The sequence below is a fragment of the Streptopelia decaocto genome (genome assembly GCF_964273445.1).
Source record: "Streptopelia decaocto genome assembly, chromosome: 3".
NCBI lineage: Eukaryota > Metazoa > Chordata > Aves > Columbiformes > Columbidae > Streptopelia > Streptopelia decaocto.
In genome coordinates, this window is record NC_138656.1 from 30108321 (window position 1) to 30135646 (window position 27326).

General features: G+C 42.4%; 1 protein-coding gene across 6 annotated transcripts in view; it reads left to right on the top strand.

Annotated features, from left to right (window-relative positions):
• TTC7A (tetratricopeptide repeat domain 7A) overlaps nt 1–27326 on the top strand; it is a gene marked incomplete at its 5' end in the record, with an annotated part of 177232 nt that overhangs the window by 43085 nt on the left and 106821 nt on the right. For all 6 annotated transcript variants that reach the window (XR_014183642.1, XR_014183643.1, XM_082048591.1 and 3 more), the window contains 4 exons: nt 1991–2128; nt 2654–2737; nt 15024–15128; nt 25794–25911. Coding sequence is in view for 4 of the 6 variants with exons in the window: in XM_082048591.1 (XP_081904717.1) it covers nt 1991–2128; nt 2654–2737; nt 15024–15128; nt 25794–25911 (445 nt within the window). The remainder of the gene's footprint in view (nt 1–1990; nt 2129–2653; nt 2738–15023; nt 15129–25793; nt 25912–27326) is intronic.

Below are 27326 nucleotides of genomic sequence, written 5' to 3' on the forward strand. Positions count from 1 at the left end.
CCTCTAGCACCAGTATCTGTTAGCAGACATTAATGGCACTCGCCAGTTCTGAGTGATTTTCTGTCTGTGCTTTAAAATTGTAGCTTGATGGATACCCAAAAAAGCATCAGGCTATAGCTGACTAATGGGAGGCTGATAATGAGATTACAGAGCATAGGGGTGCTATCTCAGTAGCTATTTTCTACAAAAAACTGTCATAACAATGTAACCAGTGCAGGAAAAAAAAGTTAATGCTATTGCATATACATAGGAGGATTGGCTTGGCAATAAGTATCATTCTGTATATGATTTAACTCTCTAAAGTAGCAGTCTCAGAATTGTTGTGTATATGCCTTTAACTAATTTTTCTGTTTTAAAGTAGCGGTCTTGGGTTAGATCCAAACAGAGCACAAACATCTATTATTTTTTTATTCTTATTTGCTTAGTTCTGCTAATAAAAACAGATGAGCTGTGCTTGTGTACTCTGGTTGCAGGATTTTCTCTTCAAAGTTGGTTACATTCTCTCATGCAACCTATTGTTCTGAACTATATATATATTTCTTTTAAATCACAAATTACGTCTTTTGCAGTAACCTGAAAAAAGCTCTTGTTGCTACAGGAGTTGGTGTTAAGTTTATTTGTGCAAACACTAGACCAAGTCTGACCTGTCAGTTTGCCATTAACTACAGTCGCCATTTAGCTCCTGGTTGTGATGGTGTTAGTTGTCAGTAATTGTGTTTGCCGTCTCGGCTGGAGGCTGTGATGAGGAGTGCTTGGAACTGGGGCATTACACAGATAATATCATGATGAAACAGCTGCAGCTTAATCATAATGAAGTATGCGTGGGCTTTAAGGGCTGCATATTCTGGAAATTTTTATTACACTTAATTCCCATGTTTAACCTTTTTAGGAAAAAAAAAAAAATCTCCCTGCAATTAGAAAGAAATAGATGTAAGATTTTAGTAGTAACTATTATAAAATAAATCTCAGGGAGGGAACATTTTATTTGTCTTTGCCCTAGGTGAAACTGCTGGCAGTCTTCTAATTTTCCTGATCTTTTAGCTGTCTAGACCTGCATGTCTGATGTTGCAGCCTTTCAGCTGAGGAGCCCAGGGCAGCGTATCTGTGCCATCAGTCAGTGCCAGCGCTCGGCGGCATCCAGCGCTGCCTCGCCCTCAGGTCAGGCAGTCTGGGTGATGTCCGCTGTATTTGGAAATCAGAGGGACTTTGCAGCTTACTCTGGAATCGAAATATCCCCTCTTTGTGCTCAGAAAAGAGAGAGGCTGGGATCTTGAGGTAAATCTGAGTCTGTGGCATGTGGTATTTTGGGACATCTTCTCAAATTGCTAGACTGATCATTTTCTGTCAAAAGTAATATCTCTTTTTGATCTAGGCTGAGCAATGCATGGATAGATTATGCAAAATTAACACTTACAAGGTGTATATATATATTTTAAAAATTGTTTGGTATTGTATTGCCCAGACCTGTAATTGCATTAAATTGATGACAGGCAAATCTGATTGCTAAGGCAACCTGCTCAAATTAAAAAATAAAAAGTGAGTAGCAGGAAAGAAAAACAAAAACACATGTTATTGGGAAGAAATGAAGTGCAGGCACAGAAGATAAAATACTGACCATGGAAGCAGTTATCACAGTTGCAGGCAATTGGAGTAATAAGGAACATGGTTTAAGGATGGCCTTGAATTTCTAATTATTGAGGAAATGGGATCTGGTAGGTCTGTTTCCCTAATGCTGTAATTCTGTGAAACAAATCCAGATGAGGTATTCCTAGCAGTTCCGTTCTGTATGTACAGCTCTCTTCTTGAGTTTGCTTTGTGTGGATAAAAAGTATCTGTATGGAAACACCTTTTTATGTTGGAATGAGTTAAAAAGGATATCTCAAGATGATTTTAAACAAAATGCCATGGATGATGGGTGGGACTTCCTATGTAGGGGTCAGTTTTGTCTTGTTCTTTTGGGGTCTGATGCTTCATTTGTGTCTGTGTCCAGGCCAACCGGGATGCAGTGATCAGCCGAGCCCCAGACCAGCAGGATGACCGAGCTGTCAGCCTCCAGGATGCTTCTGCAGTCTACGACCTCCTCAGTATCACGCTGGGCAGGAGAGGGCAGTATGTCATGCTTGCTGAGGTACTTTCTGGCTTCTACTGAAACTTCCGCTCCAAATGAGCAAGCAAAGCCTGTCTTTGCTGTAGCTCGTTGGGAAGGTGAAAATAAAACGTGCTAGCTGGCAATTAGCAGATACGGCTACAGACCTATGGCAGCACAGGCCAGAACTGCATACTGAACATAATTTATATGTAGACACTTGAACAAAGCGGCCCTCATTTGAAGTGATGGTGTGTTCTAGCAAGTTTCATTAACTAAGAGGAAAATGTCATTATTAAAGCAAACAAACAAAAACCCAAAACAAAACAACCCTTCCTCCCTCAGCCCCCCAAAAAATGCCACCAAAAAACCCCGAAACAAAACACCCTCCCCTCAAAAAAACCCCACCAAAACCACAAACCCCCCAAAAATGGGCCCCGGACTATAACACCACAACAGATTGTCTCCCCTGATTTGATTACTGAGCAAAGCAATGGTCTTGACAAAAGACATCAAACAAAACAAACGAACAAAAGTCTGATGTTTCTCCCAACATTTATTTCTCAGTGCTTGGAGAGAGCCATGAAGTTTGCGTTTGATGAATTTCACCTCTGGTATCAGCTCGCCCTGTCCATGGTGGCCTGTGGAAAGGTAAGGTTCAAAACAAAGGACTTAGAAAGGGCACATTTTCCTCTGGCAGAGTCTATCTAGCTTGCTTGTTTGAAGGGGTGCAATCATGGATTTTGTGGGATGTGCTGCTTCTGGCTGGGGTAGAGTTACTGTGCAGCTACCTGAAAGGAGGTTGTAGCAAGGAGGGTGTTGATCTCTTAAGTAGCAAGTGATGAGAAGGGATAGCCTCAAGTTGCAGCAGGGGTGGTTTGGACTGCATATTAGGAAAAGCTTCTGAACTGAAAGGCTTGTCAGGCAATGGAACAGGCTGCCCAGGGAAGCAGCTGAATCACCAACGCTGGTGGTGTTTAAAATATGTGTAGATTAAGTTCTTGGGGACATGGTTTAGAGGTGGACTTGACAGTGCTAGGTTTGTAGTTGGACTCAATGATCTTTTCCAACCAAAACGATTCTGTGATTCTGCAATTCATAGTAGCTACTACAGGGCTATGTTTTGAATCTGTGCTGACAACTGAGTTGATAATACAGGGCTGTTTTAGTTACTGCTGAGCAGAGCTTACACAGAGTCAAGGCCTTTTCTGCTCCTTCTGCCAACCCACCCATGAGAAGGCTGGGGGTGCAAAAGAAGTAGGGAAGGGACACAGCCAGGACAGCTGACCCCAGCTGACCAAAGGGATATTCCATACCACATGATGTCATGCTGAGTATGTAAAGCCAGGGGAAGAAGAAGGAAGTGGGGTACGTTCAGAGTGCTGGCTTTAGTCTTCCCAAGTAACTGTTATGCATTATGGAGTCCAGCTTTCCTGGAGATGTCTGAACAGCTGCCTGTCCATGGAAAGCAGTGAATTAATCCCTTGTTTTGCTTTGTTTGTGTGCATGGCTTTTGCTTTGCTTATTAAACTGTCTGTATCTCAACCCATGAGTTTTCTCTACTTTTACCCTTCTGATTTGCTCCCCCATCCCAACTGTGGCAGTTGCGTGGTGCTAAGTTGCTGGTGGCGGTAGGTGCCATCAGACAGCTACATGGAAGGACAGTGCTCATGTTTTAGACTCTGCACTTTGTGATCAGGTATGTGCATTTGGTATCGAGTACTGTTCTTTCCATGTAGTGTTTGCTTCTTGTTATCAAGGAGAAAATAGATTTTGTGCATAGCTGTGGATTGAAATAAAGCATCATACAGATGTCTGTTCTCTTTAGGTTCAACATTACCATAAAGATACTGATATCTAAAACTGTCATCAACTCACTCTGTCTTTGGGCAGTTGACTTAACCTTTCTTTAAGCTGTGGTTTCTCCATCTGATCAAGGAAATGTTAATGCTTTTTTTGTAGAGAGCTTGCAAGGATTGATATTTTTGAAGTGCTTGGTGCAAAAGATACTGTAGAAAAAGAAATGATGTATGGATGTTTGCATGGGCATGTGGTTTAGCATAAGTTGTTTTTTTTTAAATAGTGTAGTATTTGTCCAAATTACCAGTTAACCACTGAGATGGCTGAATTCTGGTTGCGAAAGGTAGGCAGAAGCAGCAGGAGCTTTTCTTTATTAGCTTTGGAGGTTGGAAGTGAATACACACTGGCCTGCTTTTGCAAAGCTGTTGTCATCTTGTGATGTATAAGTGTAGCAAAGCTTGGAAGATGTCTGAAGGGATTCCTTCACTTCTGTGAGCACAGACAAAGCCTTATCTTGGAAGACTGACTATTGTTACGCATTATACTTCGAGAAAATGGGTGACCAACAAGAGAAGGCCTTAATAAAGAACATGGAGGATGGCTAAGTGTTTACTAAGCAGGAATGTGGAAGGACTGAAAGAATTGTTTTGTTTTTTACCTTAAAGGGGAGAAAAAAGTCCAAGAGAGACAAGTCTTCAAGACCTCTTAGAAGAAGGGTTTAATCTTGTCTGTGTCAGGTGGGACAAGATGTGATGGCTTTCAGTTTCAGCAACACAAATTCATGTTTCCTATTAAGAGGCCAAAAAGTGATTGTGGCGATACCCTGCAAAAAGGTTGCCAGTGGAGGTTGTGCGGAGCCTGTGGCGCTGGGATCTGTGGGCCACCCCGGGCAAATAGCGGTCAGCAGTGACCCCAGTGTGAGGCACCAGGCATGTACTTGGTGGGACCTTGCAAACTCTGACTCCGTTCTGGGACTCCACACTTATCTCATAAATCAGTTAGATCTGTTATAATCAAAAGAAGACATCAAAACTTTGAGAAAGCATATTAGATCAGCAAGGAGCTGAAGGGAGATGTTCAGTGAGAAAGAGGCTCACAGATTCCTATATGAGTTACATACAAGCATTTCAAAATCCAATTCCAAGTATGAAAATGATGGCTAGACTTGAGCATCTCTCTGGAAACCTGAAACTGCTCATGGATCACTTGAACAATGAGCCTGGTACCATACTGCTAACACCTTGCACTGGCATGTCAGGTTGGGGTTTTACAAGTCAGGTCCAGCTCCCCTTGTCATCCAGCTGGAGTTAGCATGTTGCTGCCCTCTGTGCATTTGCAAATCCTCTGGATACCTGATCTCTTCATACTGAGGACAACAATGGCTAGGTAAGCTGTGATGGAAAGGCACAGTGTCTTCCCATGAGCACTCTCAGGACTTGTCTGGGAGCTTTATTTTCTTTAGAGGTTGTGTGACCTGTTTCTCAACAGCAGGCAATGCTGGAGCTCTAGTAATCTGCCAGAGAGCAAATCTGGATTTTTAGCTGCTGATGGTTAAGAGAGGCGCTGTATCCAGAGAGCTAATTGTGGTTCAATCCTAGGTTAGTATGGAGACAAGAAATAGGACTTGATCTTTAGCTTCTAACAATTTGCATGATAACTCAGTCTTTCTCCGTATATGTTTGCATACCTCTTCAGCTTCCCTAGAAGTTACTGAATATTTGGTACTTAAGAGGAAAAAAAGAATAACACAAGTGTCTGTACCTCTGTAACTGTCCTATCTTTTCAGATTTTTAAGTATGTCATGAATTTTTGCTTGTACTTTAAATATTTACAAGGTAAAATGGCCTGATCTTGCCTACTGATGTAAAAGCTCTAAATGTTCTGAGCCCTATATGGGGCAGAGGGAATTCCCTTACCAACAGTCCCATCTGTGTGGTATTTCACTTCTAATCCCAAAGTATTCCCTGAGGATTCCTGTTGTATACTCTGCAATGCGTCATCTTGCTAATGGGAGATGTGGCCTACATTTTTATACTGCTTCACAGCTTGATAGCAGGACAGAGTTCATTTAAAAGCAAGTGCTCCAGTGTAGCAGAAAGAACTGATGAGAAAACAGTGTGGTCTGTCTAGACTGCAAAATGCAGAGTACACTTGAGCTTTTATAGGTAAAAGATCTGTTTTCACCTCTCTCAGTCACAGCCAATTCCTGATCTTATTTCTTGGTAATGAAATCTCACATCCTGTAGCATTACTTGTTCTGCGGTTCAGCAAATCATGCTCATAAATCCTGAGTATGACAGGAACAGTTTTATCAACCTGTAAATGCTGGAAAGTTTGGTCTCTGTTTTCAAATGTGTTTTTAGGATTTGCAAACTCTGACCTTCTTAAAAGCGCTGTAAAATCCGATCTTGCTCTCTATTCTATACTGCATTTGACTAGTGTTACTTCTATTTTGTATATTTGTCTTCTTCAAGTTAAGTTAATCAAGTTGAACTTCAAACTGTTTTCTTGCCCTGGCAGCCAAAAAAATTGCCAAATGGGAACTGTCATTTTTCACAAGTGATCAGTCTGAATGTCAAAGCAGCCACCTAGGCTCATCACTGTATGTATGCTTGAGCTTACACCTTATTTTAAAAAGCAAGTGTCTTAACAAATATAGGCACTTCAGTAAGTTCTTACAGAGCAGGGGAGGCCTTAGTGCTTCATAAAACAGTGAATGAAAAAGCTCAGAGAAACATAACCTTCCTGTCTTTCTAGCCACTTAAGTAGTGGAAATAATGGAGTAATAGCAATTTCACTTTCCTATGCTTCTCAACAACTTGCATAATGAATAAGAAGTTTCTTAACCCATTTTTGGGGATGTATGTATGTTGAGCTATATATTTCCTGAGCAAGAGGAGTGTGTTTATTTAAATGATTAAAATCTACCATGAAATTTGAAAGACTTCTGTAGGCAATTTTGGATTAAATGCTGGAAAGCCTAGACAATGGCAAAGACATGCCTGCTGGAGAAGGACAGTGGTGAGGGATGTCCTGTGTCACCAAACACGGTTCTGGATAGGCGAGAGGTTTAAATCATTCTAATGCAGCACCCTTGTTCTTCTGAACTGGTGCTGGAAAACTGAATGCTGAACTCTTCACAGCCACTTTAGGTTGCCTCTGCTGGTTATAACCTTCGCAATGTGAAAATAAGACAGCCAGAGGCTGAGTGGGCATCGCAGCTCCCTGGCTCCGCTGCCGTGGATAGACAGGCTGGAGTCTGAGTGGCGAGTGGTGTGATAGCCGGGTGCCATCTGGCAGAGTCCTCGGGCGGCGAGATGAGCCACTGTCCTGCTGCCAGAGTAAAATGAATGCAGTAGGTTGCATCTGCTTGTCTCAAGAGTGACCTGTATTCAGGCGGAATGGGGGAAAGAAGGACTAAACTCTTGTAGAGGAGACTTTGTCTTCACAGTAGAGGAGAGAGACAGTCAGCTGTTGGGGCACTCTTCTCTGCTACTGCTTTTCAGCAAAACATTTTCCACTGGCGGCTGTGGAGGTTGCCAGCACACAGCACCCTGGCAGACTAGGGCTGGTCTACCAATTTATCTGAAGTTGGAGGAAAAATTGTCACAGTGTCTAGATGATGTATTATTAGCACACGGGGTGTGAAATAGGGTCCCTGTGTACTTGCAAGCATTTCCTTGGTCTCGGACCAGTTGGATCAGTTGTGTGTTCCTTTGTTCAGATTTCTGTCCCCTTCCACACCTAACAGCCTCACACAGGACCCAGCCTGGGTGTCCTGAAGTGTCACCGTAGCCCTCTGGGAGTAGAAACTCAAAAGTGCATCATGGGATTGCACTCTAGCTTAAATTGACAGTGCTTCAGAAAGTCTTCTAGATCTGCATTGGTGGTATCTTTTTCTACCTGTCATACTGCTTAAGGGAAAGACAACTGATAAAATATATGCCTTGAACAATGTGAGGCAACATTGATGCCTCTTCTCTACCTGGCAGCCAAGGAGAAAAGATTTATATTTAATGACAATGACGTACTGTTTTCCTAAGGGTAGTGAGGGTGGGATTCTTGAAGGTTAGCTGTTGAATTATTCTGTAAACACTGACTCTACTTAGTCTAAAAGTGCTGGGTATCCTAATTGAGCCATTCCACTCACAGCAGCCTTACACTGATCTCTCATGTCTGCTGGATGTTTATTATTATTATTAGTGTACTCAGTGTGTAAAACCATTTTCATGCTCATGTTTAATGTTTCTGCCCCAAAAAACCCCACAACACAGCTTAGTGAATTAGAAGCTTTTAGGATATGTGTTTCTTGAGAGGAGGGGTGGGGAGTGATAGAGTCAAAGGCCAGCTGATGGAAGTCTGGAGCATCTGCAATGAGAGGGTAATCTGCTCTTATCCCCCACCCCTTACACTCATTTAGGGGACGGAGTGCAGCAGGATGTGCATAGAGGAAGACCTCAGGAGTAATAGAAGAGGCTGTGGGGATCTGTGAGAGCCCAGTGGAGGTAGAAGCAGCTATCTGGAGGCAAGGGCTACGCTCAGCAGGCCTTGCGCTGGGATTGCTGATGGTGGTTACATGTTCCTGGGGTGCCTGGCACGCAGCTGTCCAGCCCCTCTCCTCTAAGGGCTGACAGCACCATTGGCCCACTGCTTGCCTTTAGGACAGCAGTTGTGTGACTTCTTTAGAAACAAGTGCATTGTTGCTGAGCCTCCCCCAGCCTCCTTACAACTGAGGATGTTGTAAGGACAATGGTCAGCATTACCATATAGACAAGATAGGCTGGCAGTAGGAGAATTTAAGCACCAAGTACCTTGCAAAACCTTTCAAGTACCTTGCAAAACTAGGCAGATAAAGCTGCTTTCAACTACAGAAAATCCTCCTCTCTGCTCTTATCCCTTACATTTGTTCATCTTGAAGGCAAGGAGGAATAAAGAGTCACACTTGTCTACCTGAATGGTTTTCTTAATAACACAACGCTTCAGGAGGTGTCTGGTAGTTACACAACGGGAGATAATCGCATCCTCCTTGGCATGTGTCATTCAGCTGTTTTGCTGGGGGAGCAGGCTCCAGCTCTTCCCAGAGCCAATCCTGCAGCGTCACTGTGCTCCCCTTGGAGCTGCGCAGCTGGAGATGCTGCAGCCCTGCCCAGGCCTTCTGCTGGCAGCGTTTTGAGGGTTTTGAAACCAGTCTTACACAGACGGGAACGCTGATTTTTGGAGACCTTTGCAAGTTGCTGTTGCATACTGGTTGTAGCCAAATAACGACAAGCTAACGCCTGAGCTGCTCATATCTGTGTTGCACCCGAAAAAAAAAAAAAGGAATACTTCCCCTATTTAAACAGTGCAGCAAAAGCAGATGTCTCTAACAGCTTCAAGGAGCTTTCAGGTTTGACTCAGCCATGCCTGTACTGCCAACATGCAGCTTTCCAGAAGGTTAGAGGTTATAAATATATTTGATACATAATTCTGTAGCAACAGCAGACAAATTTTATGATTTCGGCTGTTCCTTCTGTTGGTTTCCTTGCAAAAGCAAGGTTGCTAGGCAACTGGCATTAAAAAAAGTACATTTCTCTTTGCATTGCAGGCAGGAACCTTGGGAGCAGCAGAGGCCTCAGATGGCTCCTTAAATAGCGTTGCTGGGGAATGAGATTTAAAATATTGAACATTCATTGCTTAAAGATCCTGTTACAAAGGTCAGCTATCTAGGGGATATTCAATAGTTTTGTTTCTTTTGGTGCAAAAGAAAGACTAGAAGGGGGTGTGCCTGTGTGCTGTACATAGTACAGAAAATGGAAATTTCCAAAGATGCCTGACTGAGCAGAATACCTAGGTGGGCTATACAATTGCCTTAAGGCTTAAGTCTCTTCTTGACAGAAAGTGTGAAGTGGGGCATTTGTCACATTAGCAAAGACAAATTTATGCTTCTAGATCTTAGAATTCACTTTTAAAAGTGAATATAACTGCTTAACTCCAGTGATCTGATTTGCTAAACACAGGGTAAAAGAGAAGGCTGAGAATTGGTCCCTCTGTTGAGAGAAGTAAATGTCTTAAGGGAATAATACTCATGCTGAGGGATTAGCAGAAATCAAGAAATTCAGTGGAAAGTTAACACTAAATCAGCTAATTCCAGAGTTCTCAGTTGCTGGCTCACTCTACGACATCTTCATGTGTTGGTTCAAGGTCTTTTATAGCTAGGTGGCTGTGAATCCCAGGACATGGGGAATACTAATTCTTGCATAATGATCAAAGATTTCCCACACTTCCTCACAATCCCTTTGAGAGAGTGCAGTTTTTTAAGTCAGACAGGATGATGCTGGAAATAAAGCAGTATTAGTCGTGGAGATTCTTCTGTGTACTAAGCTGCCAGGTGAGTTGGGAATGAAGCTGTCTAGCAAAACCGCCACCTTGAGGAACGTTTTTCCCTCTGGCTGAAAAGTATTACCAAAGAAGCAAAAAAGTAGAAAGGTTTTTGGAACGTTTGCAAGAGAAGAGCCACTGTTTATGGTGTGTCATGTCTGCCTGGCATGATTTACTGTCTGGAAATTCTTCTTCCTTTTATTTACATTTGTGTTTTCTTTATCTTCTGAATATGAAATGAATCTCTGACGTCCTTCTTTTGTCGCTTTGGTATGGTGGGAGAGGAGACAAGAGGAAAGAATGAAAATTGTTGCAGTCACCCAGGAAAAACAGCATTTGAACAGTTGTAATTGATGGCAAGATCTCTTGTGCCTTTTGGAAAAGTAAGAAAGAGAATTAACTGTAGGCTACTCTTAATTCTGTACTGTTCATATGTAAGCATCTTTGAGGAGCATGCTTGCATGGTTCATTATATGAGTAGTAAATGGGGAATGGGGCTTGTGTTTTGTATTTGGATAGAAGCGTGTTTGGGTTTGTTTTGGTTTGGGTTTTTCTTGTTTGTTTTTGTTTTGTTTGTTTTTTCTATTTTACTACCTTATAGGAGTCAAAGCCACAGGTGCTGTAATTATTTAGGGCAAGGTGTCTTCTCCATCCTTCTCCCTTGACCTAACTTCATTGTGATTTCTTGCTGCAGATTGAGAAGTGTCTCCCCATATTTGATGTGCTACGTAGAGCTTTTTCAGAAATCTGTATCAAAAGCTGCCATTTGTCAGTATTGCTTGCTACTTCCCAGAAACTGCCTTTTCTAATTTTCTTTTCATAAATTATTATGGAACATGTTTGTGATATCTGCAGAAAAAAATATTGTATGCAAGTAGACTAGATGAAGAAAAATGTTGGAGAAAACCAGCTTCCTAGAGATACCAAATTTAAATATGGAACAGTAGTGCCACGTCCTTCACTGTCTCCATTAGATAAAACACAAAGTTGCTGGTATGTGAAGGATGGAGATGCCCAACTCAGGCAACTGAAGTTCTTAAGTCCCTTACATAGTTCATTTTTTAAATTTTATTTAATTTTATTTTTTTTTAATGGGTCAGCATTCCCATTAAAGCAGTATTTCCACTCTGTAACCTGATTTGAGCTCTACGCTTTATTAGTCATAACAAAGGGAGGAAGATCACGGATCAGCTTAAACCCGATAAGGATCCCAAGGCTGTGAACTCCTAGTCCTACATTAGACCTCCCATATACAAAGTTGAAACCCCCATGAGGCAGCTGTTGGCAAGCTTGTTGTTTCTTTAAAACGTATCTGTTTAACAGATTTGTGTGTGTTTGAGGGGACTTAAAAGCCTTTTCCCAGAGCGAGACACCAAATGAGATCCAGAGGCAAATCCCTAGTTTTCTGAAGTCCTTGGAAACTGGTGGCCAGTGCAGTCGTTATAATCCAGCAATTAGCAAGCTAACCAGAAAACTTAAACCCTGGCTTGAATTTTCATGTGAGCTTCTCCAAAGCTCATAATTATGAGTAGGAAGTGTGCACTCACTTGGAGTTCAGGCTAGTCTCTTTTCAAAACATGCCTCACCAATAAATCTAATTATTTTTGCCTTGCAGTGAATCTCACAAACAATGCACTTGGCTGCCTGGTCCACCCACGCTAACTGAAAGAATATGTACATTTTAATTATCAGATTATTTCAATGTTACACAACACTGTTTCATATTAAATTTTTTTACAAACAAATGACATCTGTATTCAATACTGAGTGGATGAGATTTGTTCCCTGCCTATCAATGTCTGTAATATCTTTAAAACACCTGGCTATTATATGTCATGCTAGTGTCCCCTAAGTAAGGTCACTGTGGGGTTGGAATATTCTTTCTACTGTCATTCCTTGACTAACATTTTCATCATCTGTATATAATTCTGCAGAGTAAAGTTCTCAAGGTTAAATTATATAGGTCTCTTGAATTTTTAAAATGCAGCTAGGGAAAAAAAAGTTTCATGCAGCCGTATTTCTAAAACCACTGCTGTGCCATATGTTTAATTGCAAATTCTATAAACTTCTTGAAATTGACATTTGTAAATGTTTTAGAAGCAGTGTGGAAACCGCGGCTCTCGGTCTGTAGAGGAATGTTCAGAAGCTCCCGGGTGCATGTGATGAAGTGACTCTACATGTAAGGTGTTTGGGTGTAGGTACGGGGCAGGATTTTCTGCTTTGTGGTATTCAGTAGTCACTGTTTTGCAGTTCCTTCAGGACAGGCATGAGAAGTGCTCTGCGGCTTGAGGTCAGTGGAGGCCGCAGGGTTGGCTTGTGTCCTGAGGACCAGCATTGCTCAATGGCCCGGCTGCAGGCAGGAACGGAGGAGAGTTCAAGAGAGCTAGAAAGGAGCTGGATTGTTTCACGTCTGTTGTATATAGACCCTGGAAGGCCCTACAGTTATGGCCCAAATTAGGACAGGCCTCTCACTGCTGTGGTTTGTGCTGGTGCTGGCTGTGCCAGCCCATGGGGGAGCAGTCACCAGCTGCCAGGTGCCCCAGCTTTCCCTGCAGCCGCGCTGCTGATGGGGATCTGAGAAACCACCATCAGGTTCTATTTGTTTCTGAAAGCGCTGGCACCAGACAGTGTACAGTCTTTTACATACATGGCCTTTTCAGTTCACTTTTGCATGGCGAGATGACAAGGTTTGGGAGGAGGCTCAGCACCACATCGACCAGCCTGGTGCATGTTGTCCTGCTCTACTCTTTGGGTTTCTCTTGTTTGGAAACACCTGTGGGGCTGGAACATAGGCAGGAGGGCAGGAAGATGATGTGCCAGGCTGTGACCCTTATGGGGTTATGCTTGCTTTACCAACAGGTCCAGCAGTGCTGCTGGGAATACCAGCTGCCTGCAGTGCAGGTAGCATTCTGTGAGAGGAATAAGATGCCATTAAAACCTGAGACACTACTTGTTCTGAACAAATAGGTGTCAAGGAGGTTCATTCTGAGGGATGCTAGTCACCTTGTGACAACAGAACTCAGTGATGTATTTCTTCCTGTACCTCAGGTTTGAATTACCCAAGTCTTTGTTTCGGAGAGGAGTGAGGCAATGGTTTAAGCTCGAGGACAAATGTTATTGATTCCCATCTTTGTTCTGAGACAAGCTTCCTTCTGGCTTTGCGCAAATTGTGCCTTTGGAGTTGTTAAATAGCAAATATTTCTTTATTGATGATACTCAATGCTCTAGGCGGGTGGGAGCAGCCTGGAGAGCATGGGGCATGCTACTGCTCCTCTTCAGACCATGCATAAGGTACCCAAGGCTTTTAAGCAGGGAGGTTTGCTGCTCTCTGCTGCTGTGGAGGTAGTGTCTTTGGTTGCAAAACCCATCTTTGCCTTAGCACGGGCAGGGCTGCTGTACATCTGTTTTTCCCTTTTCCCAGGCTCCCTTCCAAGCACGTTCATATCCAGACTTTTGAATCCCCCAGCAAGAAGTGGCCCTTCAGTTCTGTGGGGAAAGGAGGTGTCAGGCACTTCTCGCTTTGGTGCAGAGCGAGGGAGGGGGAATGCTGATGGCCCCCGGGAGCGGGAGGCTGCGGTGTGGGGTGCAGGGCTCTGTGCTGCTCAGAACTCTGCTGGGGAGAGCCCCTGGGGGTCAGGAGTAGATGGCCAGGACCTGATGCAATAGCTGTTAGTTTGACTCTGCAAGATAATGTCGCTGCTCTCCTATAGTATGGAAACGCCATGACTATTTAATGTGCTTCTGAGAGGGAGCAGTGAGTGACAGAGGCCTGTGTGTGACTTGGGACTGCGTGAAGAGTTTGAGAGGAATGGAGCACATAAAGAGAAATTCTGAGAGAAGAAAACTTCCCCTTGAGCTTAAAGATGAGAGAGTTTGGGGGAAGTAGGGGTCTGTAGTGTGGAGGGCTGGACATGTGAAAGAAACTGTGTTCCAGGTGGGGTGGGCTAGGAGACTGGCAGGACAACTTCTGTTACCTCCTCATCAGCTGAGCAGATCTTCTCACCAACACCTCAGATCAGAGCTTTCCTCATTCATCTTTAAACCTTCTAAAATGCCATAAACATATGCTATAAAAAACAATGTTTGTAGAGCACATTGAATCAAAAGGGCTATGTGACTACTAATCCTAATAAACCTAATTACTTAATGGTAACCTAATACCAGGAAGACAGGAGGAGTTTTATGGGCTTGCGTTCTAACACGTGCTACTCAGACCACCTGCTGAAAGTGTATTGCTCTGCAGTTGCCTGCTCCACACTTCGCATGGTGGGATCTCAGTTATATTATTGTATGTTCTGGAACTGGAGAAGACAAAAAACAATCTACAGAGCAGAGTACTTCAGCTGCACAAACCTCTCTCTCTGAGTAGAGTTGGCCTGAAATGTTAATGTACTGGAGGATAAGCTCTGTACGATCTTTTCTGGCTTACTGGAAGATGGTTGTGTGCAAGGAAAGCTACAGCGGAATTCTTGTGAATTGGGAAGGCAGAGTTAAAATAACCAGTGTGTTAATGCCTGAGGAAGACTGTTTCTTATGAAGTGCCCAGCCAGGGCCAGTTCCTTGGCACAGTTCTTTTAAGTGTGGGAAGAGTGTATGTTGGCGTGCGCATGTGTGCACACGTGTGTCTGTGCATGTGGAAGGTGGGAATAAAGTTGCTGGCTTGTTGGTGACATGTGACTTTTTACTTCTTGGCACTTCTTTGTACATTTCACTGAAATATATTGCTTAGGCTCTGTAACAGTGTTGTCTAATCAGTCTTTTTTATTTCTTCCTTCTCCAGTCAGCATATGCTGTGTCAGTGCTCAAAGAGTGTGCTAAACTGCGACCTACAGATCCCACTGTTCCTCTGCTGGCTGCCAAGGTCTGCATTGGGTCACTGCATTGGGTAAGCAAGCTGATGCTATTCCTGTTATGCAATGGATCGAGTGCAGTGCTGCAGTGACAGTGCCACAGTGTAACTGCAGTGGGGAGAAAGGGAATCTCTGTATCCCTGTTCAAAATCATACACACATACATGCTTTAAAAAAATAAAAAAAAGAAAATGCCAGCAAGATATTTTGCAGTGAGTCACTGAAATGTGTTTTGCTGGCGCATTAGACAAAGGAGGTGGGGAGAAAGCCGTACCAGCCATTCTGGGGACTGCTTTTTAAACACAGTGTGAAGTTGAATTGGCTACTCTTGTATCCTCTGGAAGACAGAAGTTAATTATAAGTGGACTGTTAGACAGTTCAGGTTACTGGACAACTCAGTCCTTTGTTCTTAGAGTTGCTGTGTCAGTGTTTTCTGTTCTGGATGTGTTAAATGTATGCCCCAGAATCAGAGTGGGAGTGGAAGTCTGTGCCTGTGAAATTCTGATTATCCCAAGGAGGAAGAACATCTGTCAGTCGTTTGCTGCATGGTTTAATTAATTGAATGGCAGCCTGCTGTTTTCACCTATTCTCACCACGAGGTGTCCCTGCAGTCAGTGAAGGATTATAATTGCTAATATAAGAAAAACAAAGATGCAAGGAAGCATGAAAGAAAACACTAGAAGAATCTGCCCAGATTTTGGTTAAAAATTGTTGAGGCTAGATTTGCTGTTGTTGTGTCCCACTTCCTTCTGCCTCCCCATTCTCTATATCCCTATCTGGTGAAAGTTGGTATTCAGCTGGATATAATTGAGCTGTATCAGTTCACACCACAGTCAGCAAGGAGATCTGGTTATGTATGTTTTTGAATGAACTATATTGTTCAAACTATAATAGTTAAACTCATATGTGAGTCAGCAAAAACTGAGAAGTATCTTGTTCTAGGAAAAATCTTTCGGGTTTGAGAGGATCCTTGCTGAACTACCTAACCTACCTCTCCTCTATACAGAGAAATTTAACTCTCTCATACCCTTAGCTCAGTATCTAAATTTTGAAGGCTGAAAGTCATTAGGTGATACAAAATAACATTCACAGTGAATGTTATTTTTTAATAAGGCAAATAAGGTTTTTTTCTGATTATCAGAGTTGTAATGCCTGGCTTTCATATTGTTTTAATAACTGTGTTGAATTCTCCTATTAGTATCTCTGATGAGATTTTCAAAGCAAGGTTAATTTGTCATTAGCCTAAAATATCAGCAAGTACATTGATAATATTTATTCTGTAGGCACTGAAGCTAGAGGAACCTCATGGGGTAAATTCTTGTGTTCACTTGGAGCCATAGTAGGGGAGTACAAGACCCTGGCAGCTTCCCCTGGCAATTCTGCTGTCTCAGTGATTACCAGGAGGCAAAAAAAAACAAACCCAGCAGAATTTTCTCTGAGATCAGGCTAGTATTTGACTAGCGGCCTGAATTGTATAGGAGCCAAACTTGGGATCTCCATATTACAAGTATATGTTTTACTTTTCCGCCTTCCTGCTCTGTGAACATGGATCCAACAAGGGGAAGGCACTGAAGCCGTGAAGCCAATGAAGGAAAAGATGCTCTGTTGGACCTGGTGCTTACAAGCAAGGAAGAACTGGTTGGGAATGTGAAGGTTGGGGGCAGCCTTGGCTGCAATGGCTACGAGGTGGTAAAGCTCAGGATCCTGAGAGAAGGCAGCAAGGCAAATAGCAGAATGGGCCATTCAGATGTGCTTTGACTGACTTTGACCACTTCTAAACACAAATAGTTACTTCAAGAATGCTGAGGTCTTGTGATACTTGCTAAACATGTGATCTCTACCATCTTTGCCTTTGGACAAAATTGAAATACAGTGAATGCATCTTGTGGGACTCCATGCTAAAAGCAAGAACCCTGGGGTGTTCTTACATCTAACAGGAGCAATGTCGTTTTAACAGAGGCGTTTTACCACACACTGGGTCATTCATGTGTGTGGAGGTGAGAGGACAAGACTTCTGTACTGTGAGAAAAGAAAGGGCATAGCATCCCTTTTGTTTCATGTGCTACCCTTGTGTGTATGCAGCTATCACTATTGAGGACTAAATTTCAAATGGTGCCATTAAAGTATGCAGACTGTGATGGATGAGGAGTTGAATGTGAAAATATGAGCCCAAGCTGAAGATGCTGCTATGCCAGGAAATGGGCAGAGTCAGGATTTGTCATTCTCATCAGTACTTTCCCTGGCATCTCTCTGGATCTGCTTGCATGGCTAGAATATAAAGAATACCTGGTTACAGATACATTCAGAAAAGGTGAGACTATAATTCATTCACAACTCTGTCCTTGGGCAATCCAGTATCTCCAGACTTCTTGTAATGGCAGAGCTGATAAATCAACAGTCTAACCCTAAAAATAGGAGAAAGAAGGAGAAAATGAGCTGGTTTTGATAATTATAAATGAATAGGGTTTTTTTCCTCTATCTATTTTGTTTTCCTTGTATGAAACACTTTTCAGTGTTTTTCAGTCACACCCTGGCTCAGAACAGATGTGCAGTATGGAATGCAAACATGAGTTCATAAAAGAGTAATTTTACTGCAGTTACCTAGAGTGCAACCTTATGAACTAAAAACAAATTAAAAATATTATTCCCCCCCGCTTCCTCTCAGTGGCTGATGCTCCACTCTGATATTAAACTTGATGATGGTGTAGAAAAGTTTTAATTAAGGGCAGTCAGAGGGAAATTGGAGCGTCTTTTAAAAGAACTGAAATGATAGATTCCCATATCTCATAGTCAGAGATGCTTCTGATATTACTGTCAAACTCCTGTGCCTAATGAAGACCTTCCTGCTTAGTAGAGCTGTTTTTCTAAATGTCATCTGTACAGTAATTATTTGCATTTAAATTACATGGCAATCAAATCAGAATTGAATCATTTAAACTGGAAGTGAACAAACTGATCAATGCCAGTATAAATAAAAAGGAGGATGGATATGGAAACAGTCTAGCAGACAAATATTAACAGTTACAAATACTCAAATATATCTTGCTTTTCAGAACATATAAAATATTATTAATTTCTCAATTAGCAAATATATCTATGTACTTGTTTGCTGGCTATGCAGGAAAAGGGTGAAATCAGATCACCATTTATCGAAACGAAACAGCTGATTTATGTGTCCTGCATCTCTCTACTATGTGATTTTGGTGCAGTATTGTACTCAGTTTGTTTATGGTCCACAGACAAGCAGTACTTTAGTCTTATATCAGTTACCAGCAATAAAACCCCCACCCAAACATTTATGCAGCTGGATAATTACAGAATGTCATGAGGAACACAGAACAGTTTCTTTCCTGATTAATCTAGTGGTCATTTAACTCGTTTGCTGGATTTGTACATGGTGTTTCAGCACACTTTGAGAATTTGGGAAAACAAAAAATTCATTGAAATGTACAATAGTGATTTACAACATTGAGGATGCTTAGATTACATCTGTGAAATAATCTCTCAATGCAGAACAAATCAAAGTGAAAACATACGTACATTTATACTGTGCCATGCAAATCAATATGTAACAGAGCCTGAAGTAGAAAAGAACTAAATGCCCCCAGCTTGTGCTGTGACAGTATGACCAGATTATCAGCTGATGTCAGCTGGCACTACTCCACTGGCACATTACTGGCCCCATGCTGGCTTACATCAGTACATGATCTGCCTCATCAACCACTAGCTTTCAGGATCAGACCTGCAGTAAACAACTGAGTGATATAAGCAATGTTTTGGCTACCTTTTTTCAAAATTACAGGTTTTCACAAATTAAAAATGCAGAGTGAATAGTAGATCAATACTTTGTTAATTCTAAAGCTTATGCCAGTTGTCTTGGAGGAGCAGAAAAGCTCCAAAACTAGTGTAGCTATATGGACCACACTTGTCTGGCCAGGATGCAGTTGGACCTGCCCTTAATAAAGCTCATGAGATACAAAAATTTTCTGTGAATTTGGGACTTTTATACTGTATTTAGCCTATTAAACAAGTGTTTTAAATGTCTTTGTAGTGGGCTCAGAACTATTTTTGAGGCATCATGCTGCTTAGCCTTCCAGTTTGCTGGGGTTTCAGCAGAATGGTTTGTGGAACTCAAACGTGAATGATTCTAGCAAGTGAACACAAAGCCCTTTTGTGTTTAGCCAGCTTTCTTCTAGCTTTCAAGAATGCACTATGAAGTTTTCAATGATTGAAGTTCAGAGTATTGTTTTAAATTTTCACAGGAAAGCTGACACAGCTTACAGTGGAGTATGTCCATACGGAGGTTGTCCTGCCTGGGCCCACTGGAGATTCAGAGCTCCACTTAGTAAAAGGCTTGCAGCAATTTCCTCTTCCACTCAGCTGGCCCTGGCACGGCGTCAGCCACATACTCACTTGCCTATTTTGGCATTGATATTGGGTTGCAGCATGAGTTGTTGTTGTAGTTGTTGTAGTGCGGTACTGTTAATTTCACTACGAATCTAGGTTCTCCAGGATCCTGTTACGGCATATGGTGTGAAAATGCTAAAACCAGAACTTCTGCCTATAGGCAAGTGTTAAATACTGAATTTCTTCATTTTAGGAGCCTTATTTAAAGAGGTTTAGGGTTACTATGATGCTTTCTTGTACCTTTTACTCCATTGATTTCAATGGACACATGTTGGAAACCTTGTAAATACACAGAGACAAATGAACTGTAGTCCTAGGATAGGCTTGAATCTTCCAGGACTCTGCTCTGACAGAGGGTGGGAAAACATGAGGCATGTTCTTACTGTTTTCATTGCCCCACAGTTGAAACCACAGAAATAGTTATGTTGTGCTAAACTTGTTTAGCACCAAATTATGCCAGTATTATCAGCTAGGATGAGCTTTTGGGAGGGACTTTGCCCCATGGAAAAATCTGCAGCGCAAGCCAGTGGTGTGCCTCATAAATTTCCCTTATTTCTTTTAACTCGCCCATCCTAGTGTGCAGAGTGACGTGCTCTGCTCCAGCACTTCCCTGAGAAGATGGAGATTGTGCCATCAGGCAGGGAAAGGGAGAAGGGAGTCGGGTCAGGCCAGGCCAGGCCATGCAGAGTCACAAAAATTAAGACATACCATGAGGTCAGAACATCGTGGTGCATGGGGTGGGAAGGTGGCAGGGTGTAGATTTAGAGCTGCATGCTTCTAAGGTAACAGCTTATCATTCATTACTTTCACAGACCACTTAATCCGAGAGTGCTTCTCTCTCCTTCTGTCTGCTGTTGACCCTGTCACTGTAGATAATAAATGCTGTGCATGTGCTTGTACCCAGTCACTGAGGAGCCCTGGAGTCACGTGGAAATGCTTAGGCCTTACTGTTGTATGAATAATGTTGAAAGATCAAATCTAGTCCCGTTTTTGGAGTTATTCTGCCTGCTGAGCGGACACTCCAGGGGACTGACATCGCTAGGGTGAGAGGCTACTGAGAAAGCAGTGTATGGTAAGGACCTACTTTAGATTTCTTTGAGCTTTTAAAAGGCATAGTTGCTCACATCACAGCTACTGTTATTGGGGAAATCCCAATTTTTAAACATAAAAAATGACCAAGAATTTTGTCTTCTATGCATCTCCCTTGTGAACCAATCTCTTTTTGCTACAGTGTAAGAAAGGCCTAAGTATTCCTCAGTGTTGGGGGCTGTGCTTACATGCAGAGTAAATTGGTGGGCTTAGCACTGGTGACACACGGAGAAAATGCTGACTAGACCAACGATAGAAAGCACAGGATTTTTTTTGTCCTGACATACGTAACATGATTCACTTTGTATGCTGTAAACAACTGTGGGACAAAACCTTTCCCTTATGCTATTCCTTATTGACCACTTTCTTTCTGTGCATTTTTACTTTTCTCATTCTCTTTCCAATATTTAATTTTTTTCCTCTTTGAATTAGTTTCTATACCTACAACTCATTATAACAAAAACATTAAGGGGTCAATCCAACTAGTTAATGTAATGCATAATTTTGTGTAGATATACCCATTCTGTAGGATTTGGGTCCCTTATGTGCTTGACTATCGCTTGGTCTCACCAGTGTCCAAACTCCCCTGCTTCACTAACCTTGTCTGCTGTCCTAAGTCCAGTGTCACCTGCTGTTGCCTGCCTTCTCCCCTGTACACTCTTTTTCAGCACAGTAAGGTGCCATTTCCACAGTGCTGTACATCATCAATTTGCTTGTCCTCAGTTGTTATAGATTATGCCAGTGAGAACTCCAGCTCCCACTTACAGTCCTGGAGGGTGTTGATTCAGTGGCGTAGGGCTTGAGCTTTTCTAAAAACAAGCTGGGTGGCAGTTGCAAACCAGCTGGGTGGCGATGGGCCAGGGGACAGCACCTGCTGTTCCCCGCTCCCTTGTCAGTGTGCCCCCAGGCTTGGCTTGAGCACACACCGAAACCCACAGTCAAATAACAAGGTTGGCTGGAACAGCCACGCTCTGTTGCAGGGAACACAACCTTCAGGGTTATGCAGCTAACAACTGTTCCTTTTCCAGCAAAGATGACAGAGGGGGTGGGGAACAAACAAACAAGAAAACCCAACACAAAACAAGCCCACAATATTACAATCTTAACTGGTGTCAGCTCACAGTTTGTCAGCCTTTCTCTCTTCAGGTCCCAGGTCTGTACTTGTTTCTGGTGTGGGGGAATGGTTGCTTAGGTGCTTCCAGGTGCCTTCTGACAGTTTATACAGCTTGAATTCAAAATACAAAAAACTTCCTTTTAGGTTGCTTTTCCTCCACACCTGCTTTCTGAGCTTGCTTCCATGCAGGTCTCAGAGGCAGGGAACCTCTCCCTGCAGCCTGTGGTGCTGCCCTTTTCTACACCAGCTATTCAGTGCAAGATGTGCAGAAGAATGTAAGAACAGTAAGGGCCAAGTTGGAGGTGTATTTTATATGGCTTTGAGACTTTGGTTTTTGCTTGCTTCTGAGAGAATAACAAGTAGCGGTTCTAAGGAAACTGAATTCCAGCTGTTCCCAGCACTCTTGGTGCCCAAAGAAATATCTTTTCCATGCTGTTGGGAGCTGTTGTTGGTGCTGCGAGGGACCAGGTAACAGCAGTAAACTGTGTATCTCCTAATCACAAAGTGATGCCGGGCCCTGCCCGCTGTGAGTGAGGATGTGTGGCATCCTGTGGCTCTGAGCTTTCTAGCCAAGGGCCTATAAGTTGCTGATCTGTGTTCCTTGCACTTCCAATGCAGTGTTGTGTCACCTTAAGATTGAAGTCCTCCTCTGAAGCGAATGAGTCTTTGAGGTTCTCCTCATATTGAGGCTGGCCCCTGGCTGTGCAGTAGGAGCAGGAATGGACGTCTTGATTCTCCTGATGAGGTTTCTGCCACTTAGTTCACTTCTGTGTACCTTGAGCTCACGACTTCTGGGAGTTGCACAGGGTGAGACCACACACCTGGCACCATGTGGGGAGAGCAGAAAGGGAGAGCAGCTCCTGCTGCTTCAGGCCATGTGGCAGCATGCAAGGAGTTGCAGTTGGAAATGGTTGTATCTGCTGGGACTGAAGAAGGGTTGGTGCCTCATTTGAAGGCCTTCCCCTCTTCCGTTCCCGTTGTTGTAGCACAGAGTGGAGACATCTCGTATGCTTAAGGACCCCCACAGACACAGCTTTTACTGGCAGATCACAGCTCAGGCTCCCCACAGGTTCTTTACTCAGGTGTATGGAGAGGGAGGTTTCATCCAGGCTGCAATCTGGTAAGGGCAGTTTGCATGGGAGAGTTGAAACATCACAGTGAGTGATGTGCGTGAAAGATTTGGCTTTTCACCCATGCCCAGAATGACTGAAGAGTAGGAGGGGCAGATGGCAGCCACAGCAGGGCTGGAAGTGGCTGGGTGCTGCAAGGAGGAAAAGTAAATGCTCTCAGAACCAGCTGTGCTGGAGTTTGTAAGGCTACTTATGTTCAAACCAGTGTTCTGCTGACCCAGGTTTGCATTCATGAGAATCTTTGTGACCGGTCAAAGTGCCATTAGTGTTAGTATGAACAAATGTTTACAAGAATGTTTGTGCTGGAAGTGCTCTTTCAGCCATTCTGAAAAGTTGTGGTTTTAATTATTCGTACAATAGATTAATCTGACACTCACAGGTGGCCCTGGATACCTGGCAGGGAAGAAAGCTGAATGGTGTGCTGCTGATTTATGCAGTGTAGGCCATCAGTCAGAGATTGCAAACACCATCAGGTGACCATTCAGAGAAACAATGAAGCAAAAACTCTCCAATTTTAAATGCCTCCATTTCATCTCCAAACCTTTCATTTAATCTCTTTTTTCATATGCTCTGCCCGCCCCTGCCCTTGTTTGCTAGTCATTAGAGTTCCTTGTATAGCTCTGTTCTTCATATAATGGAGACTTCTTGGGTGAAAGTATGTGTGGGGAGGAGAAACAATGAAGAAAGAGAGTGGGAATATAGCTGTTGACTGTGACAGAGAGGTGCATAATGGATTTTCTGGCTGCAGAGATTTTGTGTCTTATATTAAAGTTCCTGAGAGCTGATAAATTCAGTTACTGTTTCATGGGAAGAGGTTTTTTGTTGGTCGTGTTTTGGTTTTGTTTTTCTGTGTGGCAAATCATGGGACATTTTCTTCTTCCATTGCCCTAGGCTCTGGTCCACAACATGCTTCAGCATGCAGCAGAGAAATCAGTAGGGCTACTGACACAATTAAGAACAAACCTCCTGGAACAAACCTCAGTCTTCCTGATGTGATCAGAGTTTAAAGGGTCTCATCTGAGCATCATTGAAGTCAGTAGGACTATTTCCAGTGTTTTCACTAGACTTTGAATTATGCCATTAAAACAGTACTTATAATTTAGTTGGTAGCCCCACGTATGCCCCGAGGGTGTGTTCCTGTTTCAATTAGTAGTTTCCAGATTCATAGTTGACTAGGCAATCAGCAAGACTATAATGCTCTCCTCGTGCTTTCAGGGAAGAGCTTGATGATAAAATATACGTTGGCTATTGGGCTGACTGATGCGAGGTTTCAGAAACTTGGCAACTATGGCTCTACATCTATATTGAATTTTATGGCCGTGGGAAGCTGTACAAGCGAGGAAAAGACCAAGCAGAGGAGTCTGTTTCTTCACTTGCACTTTTCAGCCTTTCTTCATGCTTACATTAACAGTAAATGTTTTCTTATATTTGATAGCATCTAATAAATACCAACTCCTTTGTTTGTGAAGGTGTTAGTTAATATTGTCACCTGAATGCCTTCAAGTGATGCAACAAGGAGGCTCATTGACAGGATGGCATATCAAGTCAAGCAGATTCTGTTCCTAAGTAGCGTGTTAACAGATCACTGCAGAAGGGAAGTTCCTGATGTGCTGATACGTTTTAGTTCCAGTTCATTACAGGCGACTCCTTTTAGATTTTAAGGAGCTATGAGGTGCTGAAGTCTCACAAAGCTGAGCATTAAGAGAGCACATTTCAGTTAAGTTTGCAGTACTTGCATCTAAAACAGCTGAGTTTCAAATAAAAGCGTATTTCCTCAAAATTAAACAATTAAACAACTCCATCCCAGAAAGTCAGTTGTCATGTAATAAAAGTCTCCAAAGGCAGGACTTTTTGGATACTGTAATGCTGTCTGGTTCTTGATTAGGGATGACTCTGATTATGGTTGACAGGATCTGCAGACTATCTTGTACAGAAATGAGGTCTTCCTGTAGGCTCTGTGTCTTTCAAGCATTACTTAACAGCTCTTGCATCTACTTCTCTAACCTACACCTCTCCAGACATGTACAGTCTATGGGTCTTAGTCTTTTCTTCTTATAATTGGTGAGTGATGTTAATGACAGTTCAGGGTTTTAAATGAGGAAAGCTCTATTCTGTAATAAAATATTCAAATTATTTCATGTTTAAAATTCTCATTAATTTTGATTTTAAAGATACTAAAGCTCTATATTTTTATTAGACTTAGATCTGTGTGGTCAGCTGGAAAGGAAGGTTGGGGGAGCAGACTGTACTGTAGCAGAAGAGACCAACTTACATATTTCACTATTTTGGAGGCTGATCCTGAAAGGTCATGACTGCTTTCTCTTCCCATTACAATCTGCAATATAAAATTCATTTTCAAGCAAAATGTGGCTAGTGCAGCATGAGCTGCTAAGGTAGCGTGGTATTTCAGGTCAGAATTTGTGTCCGGAATCCGCTGTCTCTTTCTTGTCGTAGCAGAGCTGCAAGCAGCAGCTGAACTCAGCTTGCACTGAAGTGCCTTCTTGATTTACTCTGGTAATGTTTTAAAAGGAAGTAAAATTTGCTAAGGTTTAAAAACATAGTACAGCAAAACTAGATGATCTTCCTTTGAAGGAAGAAATTTGTTAGAACTTTTAATGTACTGCTGCCATAGTATGTAAGTAGTCAGTTGATCCCACATTTGTATTTAAGGTTGCATGATTGAAGTGTGCCTGAAAGGAAATATAAAAATAAGATACTGTCCTTCATTAACCTTAGACATCTGGAAATAGTTTGGAGTGGAGGCTTAGAACGAAACCAAAACTTTTCTCAAAACTGTGATGTGCACCAAGGTCTGCTAATCTGACCTCCTGTGTTTTCCTTTCTGTGAGGGTTTACTGTGATCACTGAAAGCCCCTTGTGCGATCACAGTTTTATGGGATAATCTTAATGAAGCAAGTATAGAGGAATTGCTTCTAAGTCTCAACCTACCTCTTTTGCAGCTGGAAGAAGGAGAATACTTTGCTAAAATGGTGATAGACCTGGGTGAGGATGCTGGAGAGTCCCTCGCAAAGGGTTACCTGGCACTGGGGCTGACGTACAGTCTTCAAGCTACTGACGGTGAGTTGTCCTGTTTGCCAAGTATGTTGTATAGAGAGCGTCCATTCAACGTTGTCAGTGCAAACAATGGAAATTTATTAGAAACTGCTTCTAGGGCTGACTGGACATGGAAAACAATCAGATTGCAAGACAAATGGGGACTTCTCACTTCCTCAGAAAACTGTCTATGGTAACAAAATCGAAGTTTTTAGGTAAAGGAATAATTGCAAATCATTACTTAGGAGGTGATGATCTGACTATGGCCAAAAATGTTTGGTATGCTTTACTTGGATATTTGCGATACATTTCTTTCACTTATTTACACAACAAATAGTCAAATTTTCCATCTATTTTCATCTTTTTGTCACCCACTCAAATAACAATCCAAGAACTGGAGTCAGAAATGATTGACTTCAGTTCCTGGCGTGATACTGATTCCCCACAGAGATTCAACCTCTCTGTGATGTCGTTTCTTTCTCTGCTTAGAAGTAAACAAGATAAAAATATCTACCTCACTGGTACATGTGGATCTGACTAGATATAGGCCACTGAATGTAAGAAGTGTTTGGGTTTTTTTTAATGCTGCTTGCTTGGAGTTTGAATGGCTGGACAATGAGCTCCTGCAGATTTGGTGCTTGGTAGCCAGAAGGTCTTGAAGTCCCAATGTTTGGGAGAGTTCTAGCTCTGACCTTCATCAAGCTCACAGGTGGGAGCAGTCTTTGTTTCTTCTATAACTTCTAACATATGTAGAGGGCCTTCTAACATAGTTTCTTTGTATAAGAGCTAGGCTAGTGTGTTTCCTAATCAATTTAGCAGTCCTGCCCCCACATAAGCAATGGCTTTTCTGTCAGATCGGTCCTATAGAAATAAACAAACTTCTTCCAGAAAATGAGCCTGAGACAAAGCTAAAATGACTGTATGGTATCCTAGAAGTGTGCTGCCCTTGCAAGTTACACCAGAATTCTGCAAGGCGTGTGTATGAGGAAGTGGCTTGTGCTCTTCAGTAGTGCAAGCTGCTGTATTTTTTCAGCCAGCCGTATCTGATCAGCTGTTCTGAGACCTGCTTTCCAACATGGGGGTTAACAGGCACTGTAGCTCTCTTCAGTTCTCCATTTCTGTGCCTCAGAATAGTTCCCCCTAGGAAGTATGTGTCAAGAAACATATGTCCTTCCTAGCTTGAACTTTCTCATATATATATGTATATATCTAAAGTTCATTGAACACTGAGTTCTGCATAACAGCCTAGCTTTTTAGGGCATTTTGCCTAGGTTTTGTATAAACTATCCCTAATGCTATACAAGGACCCAGAGACTATTTTCAGAGGTAGAAGGTTTTCTATATTAGTCCATTACAATCTATTTGTTATCCTCAGTATGGGAAGGAGGTGGTTTCTAAAGACTGGAGTTGTAGCAGCATGTGCTCTACTCTGGCTCTAA